General features: G+C 37.5%; 2 protein-coding genes across 2 annotated transcripts; both read right to left on the bottom strand.

Annotated features, from left to right (window-relative positions):
* Positions 1-256: 256 nt before the first annotated feature.
* Positions 257-1,288, bottom strand: LOC149149200 (uncharacterized). Its single transcript, XM_089442412.1, has one exon. It carries the CDS (start codon positions 1,286-1,288, stop codon positions 257-259), a length of 1,032 nt encoding a protein of 343 aa, XP_089298538.1.
* Positions 1,289-3,303: 2,015 nt separating this feature from the next.
* Positions 3,304-6,638, bottom strand: LOC149149199 (uncharacterized). The gene is made up of 3 exons (XM_089442411.1): positions 6,138-6,638; positions 5,195-6,046; positions 3,304-4,983 (listed from the first exon to the last, which is right to left on the bottom strand). Exons 1-3 carry the CDS (start codon positions 6,636-6,638, stop codon positions 3,304-3,306), a joined length of 3,033 nt encoding a protein of 1,010 aa, XP_089298537.1.
* Between the last annotated feature and the right edge of the window lie 10,105 nt (positions 6,639-16,743).

Raw genomic sequence — 16,743 nt, 5'->3', positions numbered from 1 at the left:
CAATTTCCAGATTTGTGTAGCCATTTCTTACTGATATTCTAAGACCATGGTATATAGCCATCAATTTTGCTTCATTGTTGGTCATGATGCCTCCCCAGTCCGCATAACCCATCTAGTGCGTCTCTCATTGTCGCTAAAGATACCTCCAAAGCCTGCCGGACTCGGGTTTCCTTTGGAAGTCCCGTCAAAATTCAGTTTAATGAAATTTTTTTCTGGGATAACTGAATTGCTCTGGACTCTGAGTCTGAGATCGTTGCTATCTTTCTTTCAAGGGATACACCATGCCGTATTCCATATTTAGGTTAGCTAGGATTCGTCCTTCATCAGGATTCACTCTCCAATCCTCTTCCTCCCAGGTCTCAGCCAAAACAGTCTCCCTAATTAATTTTTGCGTTCTTCTCCATATCTTTTCTGGTGGATTGGCTTTGTCTAAGAAGATCCTTCGATTTCGTTCCTTCCATAGAAGCCATATGACAAAACCTATGGCTAGATTCCAGGTTCTCCTTACAACCGGGCATGAGAATTGGCCCTTTCCCCATTGGAAGATGGTCTGTTTAATATCCAGAGGGTCCCTATTAGATTTTCCAAAGAGGTTCCTGACTTCATCCCACTGTTGTTGGGCAAAGGGGCAAGAGTTCAGAATGTGTTCCTGGGTTTCGTTCTCCTGTTTACAAAGGCTGCATCTCGGGGGTCCCTGGAAACCTCGTTTCTGTAACTTATCCCACGTCAGAATTCTTTCTTTCCCAACTAGCCATGCGAACATAGTTACCTTCGGCCACCACTTATTGCTCCAAATTTGTTTCCAGTCTAAAGTTTCCTCCTCTCTCTCCTGGCGGGTGGTTAAATAATAAGCTTCTTTGACTGTGAAGGTCCCTCTTGTGGATTTTCCCCATCTAAGAATATCCTGTCCCGATCTAATTTTAATTTTTCTTGATTCCAATTCTTTTACAAGTATCCCTTTCTGCTCCTGATCTATATTTTCGTCCCATTCTTCTGGTTTTCTCCATGTTCTCCATGTCTCATCTGGCTCCTCTTCTTTCCAGTATTCTCTTACATACTCTAACCCCTCCATTACAACCTTCTGATATGTACTTTGCAGAGCTTGGATACCGACCATTCTGTCTCTTTGCTGCCATGCCTCCTCCCAGAATCTAGCTATACTTCCTCCCCTTATTTCCCAGAAGGCATATTTGTTTATGATGTCTCTGTTCTGGCTTGCCAGTTCCCATATTGTAGATCCTTTTGGGGCTTCTTCTAGTCTGAGGATGCCTTCTGATGTTGAGGGCATATTATATTTCTGTGTCCATATTTTTTTCCATAGGTCATTTCCTCCCCTCATCCACCTCCACCACAGCTTCGCTCCTAGAACTTGGTTTAGGATGCTCGAGTCTCATTTCCACAGACTTTTCCACGACACTAAGGCCCATTTCCTTTGCTGTTTTGGTCCTCCCCATATGAATTTTCCGAAAATTTCCTTCATTTTTGTACATGCTCCAGGGAAAATTTTAAGAACCCCCCCTAAATTTATAAATATAATAAATGGGCGAATCTCCATGGTATATAAGAAAAATTGAAGGCGATTTTATCAATAATATAATATGTATATATAATTTTTTGGTGAATCTCTCACCACGCATGGCGAATATTTTACTCAATTATAAAATCTTGTAAGATCTTGGTGAGTCTTTCACTAAATAATAAAACATTGTAAAGTCCTAGTGAATCTTAGCATAGGCTACATGATGGTTTAATTCCCCCATTTAAATAGGCTACATTCCAGGTGAATACCATGGGTCAATACCATGTGCCATTTTTATTTTTATTAATTCTAATATTAGGGTTAATAATGGTTTTTTGCATGGTATTAATAACAATCTAGTCCATGGTATTTGTCCCATAGTATTTTGGCCATAGGTTTCACCTAAATATAACCCATTTTTTGAGTGTTCGTAAATATAAGGTGACTTATGGAGTAAATATAAAAAAATGTTTTATTTGTTTACCATACCTCTGGTTTATTTATATTTTTATTAATTTACCATACCTCTTTTACAAATATGGTATTTGGCCCATAGGATTCACTTAAATAAAACCTCTTTCTTGAGCCTTCATAAATAGAACGAGGGTTATGGACTAAATATAAAAAGAGGTTTTATTTATTTACGATACGTCTAGTTTATTTATATTTTTATTTATTTACCATACCTTTTGAGTAAGTATAAAAAGACGTTTTATTTATTTACCATACCTCCACTTTACTTATATTTTTATTTGTTTACACCCTTACATGTATATAAGGTGACTTATGGAGTAAATATAAAAAATGTTTTATTTATTTACCATACCTCTCATTTATTTATATTTTTATTAATTTTCCATACCTCTTTTATAAATATGGTATTTGGCCCATAGGATTCACTTAAATAAAACCTATTCTTGAAAATGGGCGAATGGATTCACTCAAATAAAACCTATTCTTGAAAATGGGCGAATGGAAGGTTGTAAGTCCTAATTTCAAGGGCTAAATTTACCTTTTTTACCCTCTCCCTTAAAATAAGGTGGGCTATTTGAGGTGATTTGTAAAAATGTACTATGATACAAAATATTTGCCCACAAAAAATTTAAAACCCCTTAATTTCGCCAAAGGGCGAACATTCGCCCCTAAAATTATCCTTGACATGCTCCTTTGGGAGCAGCCATGACCGATAGAGGATAGATTGGTATGGATTGGAGAACTGATTTCAGGAGCACCAATCTTCCTGCTATGTTCAACGAGCGAAAGGACCAATTCGCAAGTCTATTCTTGAGTTTTTCTATTATTTGCTGCCAGTTTGCTATTCTTGTAGGATTTACATCTAGTTGATTCCCCAGGTATTTTGTTGGTAGTTCTCCAGATCGGAATCCCAGCATTCTGGTTAAATGAGCTTTGATCGTTTCTGGGGTATTGAAGATAAAAGTACAAGATTTGTCTTTGTTGATTTCCATACCCAAGGCTTCCATAAACAAATCCAAAATCCTTTTTACTCCCTTTACTTCCTTTAGAGAGACCTCACAAAAGAGCATGATGTCGTCTACGAACTGCTGGTGTGTGATAGGCAAGTTGCTTCCCCATAGCCTCAGCCCTTTGATCTTTCTTTCCCTCATCTCTTTTTTGAAATATCTTCCCAGACCCTCCGCAGCCATGATAAACAAAAAAGGAGATAAGGGGTCCCCCTGTCTTAATCCTCTTGTGGCGTTGAAGGTCGAAGTTGGCGCCCCATTCAACATTATAGAGAAATTAGGCGTTGATATCATATTATAAACCTAGTCTATCCATCTGTTACTAAACCCAAAAGCCATAAGAATTGCCTTGAGGTACTTCCAGTTTAGGCGATCGTAAGCTTTTGACAAATCTAGTTTTATCATCATCCCCCTCTCCTTTTTTTGTTTTAGAGAATGGATCACTTCCTGGGTAACTACTAATCCATCAAGGATTTGTCTTCCCTCCACAAAGCCGGTTTGCTCCGGGGAGATTATACTAGAGAGAATTGGTTTCAGTCTTTTGGCCAGCAATGTAGCGATTATTTTATAAATTACATTGCAGAGGGCTATTGGGCGAAAACCATGGGCAGTTTCAGAATTAGCATTTTTAGGAATCAGAGTAAAAAAAGTAGAGTTAAGACCCGGCCATACCTTCTGATTTATGCGAGATTCCTCTACCACCTCCAGTATATCTTGTCCAAGAAAATGCCAGCCTGCCTGGTAAAATTCCGCTGTAAATCCATCCGGTCCTGGGGCCTTGTTTTTCTTCATACCCTTCACAATTTCCTCCACTTCTTCTAGCGTTGCTGCCCTCATCAATGCCATATTTTGGTCCTCCGTTATTATCTTTGGGATTTCCTTGCAGATCCTTTCTGTAGCCGCTCCTCTGTCCACTTGTGGTTCCGTCAGCAGGTCTTTATGGTACCCTACTAGTACCTGTTCAATTCCTTCATGTTCTGTTATCCTTTCCCCTTCTTCGTTTTTGATGGAGAAAATTCTGTTCCTTTGCCTGTGCTGGATCATGGCTTGGTGGAAGAACTTTGTGTTCCTTTCGCCTTCGCGAAGCCAATTTATCCTGGACTTTTGTTTCCATAGGATCTCTTCCTGTTTCCTCTGCTCCTCAAGTTGGCTAATTAGAATTCCCTCCTCTCTGCTTCTCTCCTCGTTTCGTCCTTCTATAATAATTTTTTGTTGTATCTCTTCCATTTTTTGCTCTAGTCTCTGCTTTTCCATTAATATGTTTCCAAACTCCTCCTTATTCCATTTTTTGATTTTCCCTTTGAGTTCTTTGAGCTTTAGCTGAAAGGTATGCATCTTACATTTTCCTTTTTGTTGACTTTGAGTCCACCATTCCTCTACCTTAGACATAAACTGTGGATTCCTGAGCCAGAAAACCTCAAACCTGAAGGGTCTTTTGAGGGGGTTTTTCTTGATGTCTATCTCCAATCTAATAGGCCAATGATCTGAGCCCATTGCCGACATTATCGTAGCCTCTACAAATACATCCCTATTCATTATTTGTTCTGATATTAAGAATCGATCTAACCTGGAAGCTATTTGGTTTCTGCCTCCTCTTCTATTGTTCCAAGTGTGGATGCCATTTATTGTCGGGATGTCTACCAGTCTTTGCTCTGTAATCATTTCACTGAACTCCTCCATGTCTTGGTCTGGTCTATTTAAACCTCCTCTCTTTTCTTCTATCATTTTGATCATATTAAAGTCTCCCCCTACAATCCACGGGATCCCTGGGAAGATCTTTCGGATGGTTTGCATATTTTTAAGGAAATTTTTTCGTTCCCTTGGTATGTGTGGACCGTAGACACCTGTGATGAGAATCCACTCAGATGACCCTATCAATCTGAATGAGCCTGAGAGGATTCGGGGTAAGCTTATCCAATTTTCAAAATGCACCTCCTCAGGGTTCCAGAGGATTGCTAGACCTCCTGCCGTGCCATTCGCATCCTGACCCATCACCTCATAATGTATTTTTTGTTTTCTCATTATGTCTTCTAATTTTTGGGAGCTGATCTTTGTTTCTTGGATTATCATTATACTGGGTTTATCTTTCTTCACCCTGTCCTTCAGATACCTCTGTTTTCCTTTACTATTAAGGCCTCTAATGTTCCAACTTGTGACTATCATTTTATAACTTTTTGGGGGGTTGTTGAAATACCTCTGAGAGAGGTATAACTCTGCCTGAGTTAACCAGTATTTCTCCAACCGCTTGTATGGTTTCGCTCATTGTCCGCCTCCCTCTTTTCCTACCGCCTTTGCCAGAGCTGTCCATTCCCAAACTTTGAGTTCCTTGCGTTCCTGTTTGATCTAGTTGATTTGCTAGAGTAGTTCCTTTCTTTTCCTTGTATTTCTGGAATGTCTCTTTATACAGTTGCTTTTGGGCTTCCGGGATAAACCTTTCATCAAGATTTTTCCAGTCCTGTAACAGCCTTTTCATTATTCGTTCCTCCTCACTTCCACTATCCTTCTGGGGGTCAATCTCCATCTGAGGTTGTTCTACTGTCATATCCATGCTGTCCTCTGCTCCTCCTCCCGCCATACTTCCCTGGTTTAGGTCTGGCTCCTTTGTATCTTTTATGAGATCCATAGGTTCCTCCATGCTTTTTTCTTTTCCCATCTCCCCTTCTTCTTCCTGTAGGACCTTGAACTTGTTTTGACATTCTACTGACACTGTTTTGACGGGTTGTTGCATTCTTATCGTTTCTTTCCCTGGTCTTCTTTTTCTGGGGATTTCCTGGAAACCCTCTTCCCCTCCTTCTGTACCTTCTGTCCTCCTTTTTTCTTCTTCTTTTTTCCTTGATGTTTCCTCTGCATCGTTCAGTGGGCATTGTTTGAAGAGATGGCCATATTCATGACACCTTCTGCATCTGAAGGGTATATGTTCGTAATCCATCGGTTGCTGCCATACTTCGTCATGGTATTCTAACTCTATGAACTCCGGCAGTGGTTCTGCTATATTCATATACACATATCCTTGCATAGGATGTATACTTCCCTCTTTTTGTTGTCTCTGCTACTTTGACAAAAGTCCCGATTGTATTGCCTATGCCTTCCAGAATATCAGGATCCCAAAACTCCATTGGTAAGCCAAACAATCTTACCCAGATGGGTGCTGCTAACATCTTTTCATGGTCTGGATTGTAGCAGTCTTCCCAATGCCTCATAAATAAACCAGCGTTATTCATGAAATACGGTCCCCCTTCAAAGATTCTTTCCTTGTCTTCTAGGTTTGAAAATATCACTGTGAAAAAGCCCTTTGCCCCTAGCTTTAGATCTATATGCCCTTTCGGCTTCCATCTTTGTTGTATCCACTTCGCCAGGTCCTTTTCCGAAGGCCAAAACCCTACAAACTTACATATCAAAGCATGGTCCCTCATATAACATCTGTACTCTTCAAGTTTGTTGTTGGGGATTACGAACCTTGGTTTTTTCAGAGCTCTGGGTAGACATCTGCCCCCAAGTCTTGTTTGCCATCGATTTCCCATTACTGGCGCATCTTTGCTGTTTTCCTTTGGGTCTCTTTGTATTCCGCTTCCACTTGATTCTCCCGCTGTCACGTTTTTGTAGGAGGGGATCTCTCCCCTCCCTGGTTCCCCTGCCATGGCGTCTTTCAGCTCCTCCCTGATTTATATAACCTTCCTCCTCTTTTTATGTTGTCGCAGACCCGGTTGCGCGCAGGAGATTTGCCCTCCTGCCCTTGTCTCCGTTGCCGCCCCTCTTGCAGACTCACCGTTGTTAGCCCTAATTTTTCAGAAACCCTCGCTTCTGCCTGTCGATCATCGCAGCCCGAGAAAACCCAAAACAGGAAGGTTGTTTTATCTAATCTAGAGATAATGTATTTTTAACTTTAATATGTTGATTAGGAAGGTTTATGGATAGTTGCATATCTGTGCCTAATATTATTTATTTTTGTGGAATATTGTGAGACTATTGGGCAGATTATGAAGATTTGGAGGAGGAGATAATTTAGGGACTTGCTCCCTACTACAGGAGGATGAATATTAAATAAAAATCAAGAATATATTCTAAAATTATTGCTCAGATTCTAGAGCTCCACTAATTGAGAAAATATAGGAATGTGTTCCCTATCATTTAATGCAGATTCCTAGTATTGGGGACTAGATACACTATTTGAGGGATTTTGGTGTGGAAATATTCCTCCTTTCATGGGGAATTATTTATAATCATTTTGTATAAGTACCAAGTCGAATTTGCCTCTAGGGGTTGATTTTTCTTGGTCTTCATGTGGAGAGAACTCATATTTTTGTAGCTCCACTATCATTTTTTGCAGGAATGTAATTGTATTGATGGAAATAATCAAGATTGGTGCCATGTTAAACTTCCAAATATTGGTCTCCTTCATATGAATCTGATTTTCCTTGTGCTTGGCCATCCTAGCAGCTTCAGAGCTCTATTGTGACATTTACTCTTCTTCCTTTCACTTCTTATTCACACGCATCTCTTGTTCTTATTTTTTCCTATTTTTGCATTTAGTATTGATGATTTATTGTTGTAGGATTGGGTTAAATGGTTGGAGTAAGTTATTTTGCAGGATCATAAGCATCATTTCATCCTTTGAACAAATTTGGAAGGTCATAGTAATCATTGAGCTACATAGATTAGTTTTCTTATTCCCAAATCTAGATTTCTGGAAGTCCGTTATGGCAAATAACTGTAAATTTATGCTATTTTTTCGAGCATGCTAATGAGATTCAATCGATTTGATTCCATTTGAATTAGATCAGAAACAGATTCTAGTTAATAAAAAAAATTTCCCCATTTCATTTTCACTTGATTAGGTTAGGCATTTGCTAGATTTACTAGCTCACTAGTTGTCGAATTTATAGCCTTTAGACTAGTAATATTTTTCTATTTTTTAGCATGGGTTAACATAGGTATTTGAGTGATTCCAATTGGAATGGAGACCTAATATATCCTATTGAAGAAAAAAATTTGTCGCATGGAATTTGGATTTTATTTTCTTGGTCATTCGATGAATTATAACTTCCTTTAGTAAATATGTAACATCCTATAGTTTCCTGTATTACTCTTCCAGTGTGTATATACTTGCCTATATTCAACCTAAAAGAGTGTTTTTGGTCCGTTAGGGTTGAATCATGACCCCTAGGCTCTAAATAAATGGTTGAGGAGGGATAAACACCACTTAGGACTTTCCTTTTTACCCATGCAAAACATCTCAGCGGTTTGGGTTAATGGACAAATTTATGAATTGGATAATACAATAATGATTTTCTTGATTGTCAGATCCAATGAAATTTATTAATGGATCTAAACTCTTTGAAATGTAATGGTTGAAATTTAGTTCATGATATTTACTTTATGAAATTAGAATAGGTTTCTTTCCTTGTATTTTATTTCTTACAATAGGTTAAGGTTTCCATTTCAAGCATTTAATTTTTTGCAACTAGTTTAGGACTTGATTTCATTACATGCACTCCATTACATCTTGACAACAAAAAATGACACATTGTTGTTGGGTGTAGGAATTGTGGTTAACCAGACTTCTTCAACACTTAATTGTCAACTCGAGAGTTTCGTAAACTTAGAGGCAAAGCATAGGAAATGCCATAATGATATGAACTTTGCTTAACTCTATTCCTACTTCCTTAATTACAATTTTGCAGAATCGAAAAGAAAATATTATCCAGAAATTTACACCAAAGAAATTCTAGTGTTGGAATATGAAAGAAAGTACTTTTGCGAAGAAATAAAAGGATATTTCAAACTCTTGTAAGCAATCCTGATTAATTGGAATGGAAATTTGTGTCTATCTTCGATATAGTTGTATGTTAGATTAACAATTGGACCCTTGAAGATATCTGACTTCTTTATAGATATTTCTTCCTGCACTAAGTTGTTATTCCCGTACTCCTGCAATATTCTTGTACCAGTATTGGAACAAAGTTTATATGCTGGAAGTATATTCTACACTTGTATTGAAGATTTTTGTTCTCATGCAGGGGTTCTAAGCCTTAAGACGAGAGCACTCTGTTCCTGTATCAGGATATGGATTCCTGTACCAGAACAAAGATTCTTGCACCAAGTTCTCAAATTCCTTTCATAAAATAATAAAGAGTGTGTTAACTTAAGAAAAGAATTTGCAAAGGTGAATAGAACTTTGAAATAACTTTCACAAATAAAAAGATGCTTCAACCCAACTTAACTTCAAAATAAGAATTAACTTCGAAAGTCAAAGCACACTTTTCTTCAATCAAGGAACTCTTTTATGCAACTAAAGAAATCATCTAATTGTGACAGTAGGCTTTATCCCTGTAATAATTATTCACATAAATTTGATCTTCCTTTTCAATCTTTTTAATTCAGAAAGGTTCACTTTGAATAATTCAATGTGAAGTTCAATCCTTTCCTTAAAATTGTAAAGTGCGGGTACATATTAATGCATGATAAAAACGTTTATTCCTTAATTACCAAAGAATATCCAATCCTAAATATCAAGAATACTTCTAAAATTGAACACTCACTTGCAGAAACACATCAAGATCCTTATGACAGAAAATAACGAAAGACTTCGCTATAATGAACCAAATAAATAAAATTTTAGAACTATAAATGCACTAGTGCAGGAATAACATGTTTGCACGATCCAGGAAAAAATAATACTAAGCTTCGAAAAGAAAAATTACAAAAAGGTAAGATCAAACTTAGTTAAGCATGCACACCACAAACCCATCTCACAATGGCTTAAATGAAATCGAACCTGAAATTTATGAAAGAATTGAAGCATATACTTAATTCACGCCTTGCATTAAAATGAAATCAACACACCTTTAATAAGAAATAAGAATGCGACGAAGAACGAGATGGGTTGGTTGGCCCCTAGCCAACCAGCTCATTTCCCTGTTTAAGAAACTTGGAAACTCATCTTTCAACAACGCATCAACATAGAATTAAAACACATGATTGAAATAACATGGTGTAGTCCCTTTATATTAAATTCCAGAATCAGAATATGTACATGATGAAATCTAATCTAGCCTAGAAAGAGGGCGATACAAACAAATTAAAAAATATCACAGTTACAGTAGCATTGCTATCACTATCACTTGGTACCATTTTCTATCTGAGTCCTACATTATATACATCCCTTTAGGCCTACGACTGTAACAAAGCTATATTTAGCATTATGATCTAAGCCTTTCAGTTGTAACAAAATAACAACAACATTACATTATAAGCCTTTCGACTGTAACAAAACACTAAACTTAAGCATTCGGTTGACGATCTGATATTTATCATATCCCTAACTTATCTCTGCTCCAATCCCAACTCGAGATGACCGATTCTGAACGAGATGTCTGCGTTAGGTAGTGAGCTATCACAGAATTTTAGGATTTGCTAGCATTGCAGGAATCCTACATGCACTCGACCATGCTAAAGAAATTATTAATACGTTGCTTACCAAATAATTTAGGAAAGAGGATATTAGTTGCAAAGAATATTAAAGGTATAAAATCTATAAAAATAATTAATTAAGTACATTTGTAACCCTTAAATATGAAATATAAAGTTAGTGCAGGAAAAAGCACGATTCTTGGAATAGTGCAGGAATAAGGAGGTTGCGAGGTTAAAACAGAGGTCTAAAGTTATGAATTTGAAGTATGAAAGGGGTTAAAAATGAAGCAATTTATCCTACCAACATCCTCCCCTCCCTATGTTGTTGTGTGTCCTCACACATCCTTTACTTGCTGCAAAAAAAAAAAAACAAAGGAGCGTTCCTTCAATCCTGAACTTGTATGTTGATCCCTGCTTTCACTGTCTTTGCCTTCTTGCCTCGAGCCTTCTTGAGTTTCTTGGTCACCTTTTTAAGACATTTATAGCACTTTGAGGCCCGAAATTTCCATATCTTGACTTGTCTTTTCTGCTCTTTCACTTCTCCTGCCAACTCTGCATTTATCTGCTTCTACACTGTATCCTGCTCTTTCATGGCTTGGTTTAATATCTCCAAGCCGTAAACATGTTGCTTGAGCTCTTCTATCTGACTGTTCAGATAGAGGGTGGAGTTTTCTACTCCCAATTCCTCTAGTGCAGACTTCTTGGCAGTCAATTCCAAACATGTGCCGACATCATCAAGGTCAAGGTTATCTTGGCTACCCAGTTCCTACATTATAACATCGTTAAGGGTTTCAATACCCGTAATATCAATGTTACTAAGGGTCTCAGTACCTGGAACTTCAATATTATCAAGGGCCTTAGTACCCTTCATATTCACCATACCAGGGGTTTTAGTACCTAGAACTTCAAAATTATCCAGGGATTCAGTACCCTGCACATTCACCTTATCGGGGGTTTCAGTACCTGAAACTCCAAAATTATCTAGGGCTTCAGTACCCTCAACATTAACCTTACCAGGGGCTTCAGTACTCGAAACTTCAAAATTATCCAAGGCTTCAGTGTCTTGCACCCGATCACCTATCTGACCCTCCATCAAGTCTTTTCTTGCACTCGGTATCATTTTTCTCTTCTTTATCTTACCAAAGAGGACTGACAAGGGTGTGTTGTCTTCCTTCTCCGCATAGTCTTCGTTGACCACTGTATGAGACGCCACCTTAGCGAGGATCGAGAGGTTATTATTACTTGGTGGAGCAGGTGGTGAGTCATACAATAGTATCGGGGATGTCAAATGAACATGACCCACCCTTGACGAGGCAGTCGTTTTCCTGACCAACATCCTAGTCTCGGTAGGGCGCTTTGATTTTCCTTCCTTTCTTGCACTCTTCTTCTTAGTCGACTTCCTTGCACCTCATCCTTGAAACTCCTTCAAAAATTCTTCCTAGGTCACGTTTTCAACCTTCAGTTCCTTCTTGATTAAAATTGTGATCAACTTGTGGTGGTATAACTTGTATGCAACTTGGCTTGACTTCCCTCTCTGAACACCTTTCGACATTTTCTCTAATATCCTAAGCAGATAATAGGGAGAATTAATGAGCTTACCAGACTCAAAATGTAGGAGCAATCGTATGTGATACATGAAGGTTAGTGAATAATCACCCTCGCAAGTGAGAAACTTCTGCAATACGTAAAGGAGGTCCTTCCATTTCCCAAGCATAGTGCTACGCTGGAGACCATTCTTCCAGTCCACCTTATGCTTCGGGTCAATCATGAATCGACGACACAACTTCTTCTCAATCTTCTCCTTCTTAAACCATTGTTCTCCCACTACTACTAAACATGTAGCTTGATATATGGACTCCTTTGTGACTGCAAATTCCATCAAAATTCCAGGCGAATGGTAGCTCCACGACTGAGTTGAATCCATCAATTTTTTGTAGAAATGGGAGGAACCTAGATTCTTGCAATATTGCAAGACTGTTTCTATACTTGGTTGTTTGCTCCATCTCCTTCACGGACTGTTGTTCAATCCTTATAGGTGCCATTTCTCTGTTTGAATTCACCCAATCTCTATCTAAAACTTTGGAAGAATATTACAAATGAAGAACTCAGAGCTTTGTCGAGGTATTTATGATGGTCGAGCTATACATCCACCATTATATTGGCCACCTCCCAAATGGTCATGCTCCATAATTAAGATTACACTCTTGGGATAGATGTGAATACAAATTGGTTTAAGTACAGGTAGGCGATGATGATTGGGAAAGGTGACGGTTTAAATAATGATTCAATGTAATGATAATGTAAGGTTAGATATGAGGTAAGGCCATCATTGACAAGTGATGAGTCTTTCAAGAATAGGTAAGTATTAGATTTCAGGAGAATCGTACCATCCCACATTCACTTTAATATCTCACATAAGGTGTACTAAATACTCATTAAAAAGATGAGATTTCATAACCTAAAATATCTTTGTACTTACACGATTTCTTCCTAATTTAGTAAATGATAAAACAAAGTGCTAACCATAATACAAATTATTGAATGCCATGATCTACAGGTGGTGCAATCATTTTTCCTATACAAAAAAAATTACAAAACAAAGATAAGCTTTTCAATACACATTTTTGCACCAGGAGTTCCTGCACTGTATTTGCATTGAGACCATTGTTCCTACACTAGAACATGTGTTTTCATAATTGGGCATGCTCAGCAGTGTGGATTCCTCTACTGAACATGCCTGCATTGAACATGCTTGCACTGAACATGTCTACACTTAAACATGCCTGCACTGAATATGCCTGCACTTAACATGCTTTCACTTGAACACACATTCCAACGCGAGGGATATTTGTAGCATATCTAGAAAGAGAAAGGGAACCAAACAAATTTGATAGGATATAATTCATAGGCTGAATTTTAAAAATTTGTTGGATATACAAGGGAGGTTTTATTTACCAGTCTTTAGTGTTGATATATGCCTTCCAATCTGACTTGTGAGTTCCCATCAGATCCTGCAATCGATCCATGAGGGAAAAAAGAGGTGGGAAAAAGGGTAAATTTTAGAATGGGAAATAAATTACAACACGGAATTCAAGAGTGAGACCACCAAGAGGGAGAAATTAAAAAGGGATTTTGGGGAAAAATTGTTAAGGGGAAAAGAGGGAAATACGAAATCAGATAGGGAAAGTTTCTTTGAAGAAAGGGATGGTAAACTTCATGCGATAACAAGAAGAAAATAAAGGGGATGTTTTTTTTACGAAAATGGGAATAGGAGAAGGGTATAATTTCACTTGAAATCTACCTATATAGTGCTAATATGAAAAGTAAATGCAGCGGGAATTGAGTGTTGTTTGGTTAAAAAGTCCGTGCCAGCTGTCCCAAACTTGGATAAGGGCTTGGTTCCTACACTTGAACCTGCTTCTTCTTGGTGACAGCCAACATATCTAAAAATCAAGCAACATTCCTATTTTATTAGAATTTGAACTTCTTGCCAACAAGATAGTTTTCAGGTTGATCCTTCTGCAATAATGTTAGTAAAACGGATTTTCACAATCACAGGAAAATGGTTTTTCTTTACCTTTTATTTAGTTATTTTTTATTTTATTTTTATTTTCTTTAAAATTTATTTAAAGAGAGAAGAAATCAGATCACAATAGGGTGGCATAGCCACCTACCAACTAAAGTTTAGACGATTGATGCACTTACTACATGGAATCTTCCTTTGTGACATTGGGCTAAAAGTATGCTTTAAGCCTATCCCATTCATAAGGAAAACTGAATTTCTCCCATCGATAGTTTTGACTTCTACAACCCCATTGTCGAAAACTTGAATTACATCATATTATCCCATCCAATGAGTATGGAACTTCCATTTAAAATGTTTAAGTGAAGGGTCATAGAGAAGTACCCAATCACCTAGTTGGAATGGTTTCTTCTTGATAAAATTGTCATGCCACTTCTTGCGTTGTTGCTGCACTAAAATATTTTGTTGAACAACATCCCTCCGAAATTAATCCAATTCGTTGAACTACAATAGATGTTGTTGTTGTGCTTCCAGAAGATCTAGACCTAATTGAATTGCAGTTATGAAAGTCTTTATCTAAAATTTAATTAGCAAAAGGACTTGTTTTCCGTACACAAGCTCATATGGTGTATGCCCCTTGTTATTCCTCCAAGTGGTTCGGTAAGCCCATAAGGCTTCAGGAAATCAGCTGGCCCAATACTTGCTGTGCATGTTTACTGTTTTGGTGAGGATGGATTCAATCACCTTGTATGTAGATTCCACCTAGCCATTTTCTTGCGGGTTGTATGGTGTAGATTTCCTGTGCCGAATATTATATTAGTTCATGACTTCCTATACCAAGTTAGAAACAAATTGCGATCTATTATTAGAAACAATTTCTCTAGGAACATCAAATCTAATAAAAAATTCATTAAATAGAAAATCAACAACAACGTTCTCAGTGGTGAAAGAAACAGATTTAGCCTCTACCCATTTAGGAACAAAATGGGTACAAAACAAGATATGCTTTTTATTTAAAGATGTGGGGTTTATGGGTCCTACAAAATAAATAGCCCATTTTTCAAAGGGCTCAATCATAACTTGAGGACATAAATGCATTTCATTGTCTTGAACAGGTTGACCCATCTGCTGACAACTATCACAATATGAGTGCATAAACTTTTATATGCAGTTCGTTTATATGCAGTTCATTTATCAGTGAAGTGGCCATCACAATGTTCATCATGGGAAAATTTTAAGATATCAAACATTTCTTCCTCTCTCACACATCTATAAATAATAAGATCTGGTCAAGTGTAAAAGAGGTTTCCCTGTATCCAAGAATACAGAGCACTTTTCTGAACGATATTCCACTTTTCACGAGCAGACAAATGAGGTGGTGTTTTTCTGGTGACTAAATACTTAGCTATGTCAGCAAACCATGGGGATTTTGGTGACATACAAAAAATATGTTCGTCAGGGAAATCATCATCAATAGGAATTACTTCACTAGGATTATTTAATTTAGAAAGTTAATCAGCAACAACATTAGACTTTCCTGGTCTATCAATATTTGTAACATTGAATTCCTGTAATAAAAGAAACCACCTAGTCACTCTACCTCTAGTTAAAGGTTTATTCATTAAATATTTTATAGAAGAATGATTAGTATGCACATAAACTTCATATCCTATAATGTAATGTCTGAATTTCTTAATAGAAAAAATAACAGCTAAAAATTCGTTCTCAGTCACTGTATAGTTAAATTCAGGAGGTGAAAATTGCTTACTGATGTAATAAATATCATAGGATTGTTTATTCTCCTCTTGTCCTAAAGTTATGCTAATGGAAGTGTTTGAGGCATCGAAGGAAATGTGAAATGGTAGGGATCAATTTGGTCCTCTCAAAACTAGTGCCTGTACTAATTTTCCCTTCAATGTCTCAACTGACTGTTGGCAAGCTATTGACCAAGAGAATTCATTATCCTTAGTTAATAATCGAAAAAGGGGGGTATAAATCTTGGAAAATTTCTCAATGAATCTCCGGTAATAACCTATATGTCCCAGGAAGCCTCTCACATCCCTTTGTGTTTTTGGTGCAAGCAGATGAAAAATAACTTCAACTTTAGCAGGGTCTACCTAGATACTTTTGCCAAAAACCAAATGACCAAGAACCACTCCTACTTTGCACATTAATCTACATTTTTTATCACTCAAAGCAAGATGAGCCTCTTGGCAACGTAAAAGAAATTTTTCTAGATTTTTAAGAGCTTCATCAAATGATTTACCAAACATAGAAAAATCATCCATATAAGTTTCAACACATTCAAGATCAGCAAAAGTAGCTAGCACAACCCTCCGAAAGGTGGCAGGTGAATTACATAACCTGAAAGGACGCACTTGATAAGTGAATGTAATCTAAGGGCATGTAAAGGTAGTGTTGTCTTGATCTCAAGGTACAATTTGGATTTGGTTATACCCACTAAAGCCATCCAAAAATGAAAAGTACTTTTTACCGGCAAGGGTATCTAGCACCTGATCGATGAAAGGAAGGGGAAAGTAATCCTTGAGAGTGGCTATGTTTAATTCTTGGTAATCAATCCAAATATGCCATCTCCCATATTTCTTAGGAACTATTATTAATGGAAATACCCGCTGGCTGTCAGAAATGGGATAGATGAAATTAGCATCTAAGAGTTTATGCAATTCATCTCTAACAATATCTCTTAGCATGAGATTCATTCATCTCTGGAGTAGGCAGACAGGTCGAGCTCCCTCTTGAATATAAATATGATGAGTACAAGTCTCAGGAGGAATTCGTTTCATGTGTTT

The sequence above is a fragment of the Pinus tabuliformis genome, chromosome 9 (genome assembly GCF_031772625.1).
Source record: "Pinus tabuliformis cultivar Carrire ecotype Pingquan chromosome 9, CPIR1, whole genome shotgun sequence".
Taxonomy (NCBI): domain Eukaryota; kingdom Viridiplantae; phylum Streptophyta; class Pinopsida; order Pinales; family Pinaceae; genus Pinus; species Pinus tabuliformis.
The sequence above is the reverse complement of the archived record's forward strand: the minus strand, read 5'-3'. Positions and strand labels throughout refer to the sequence as shown.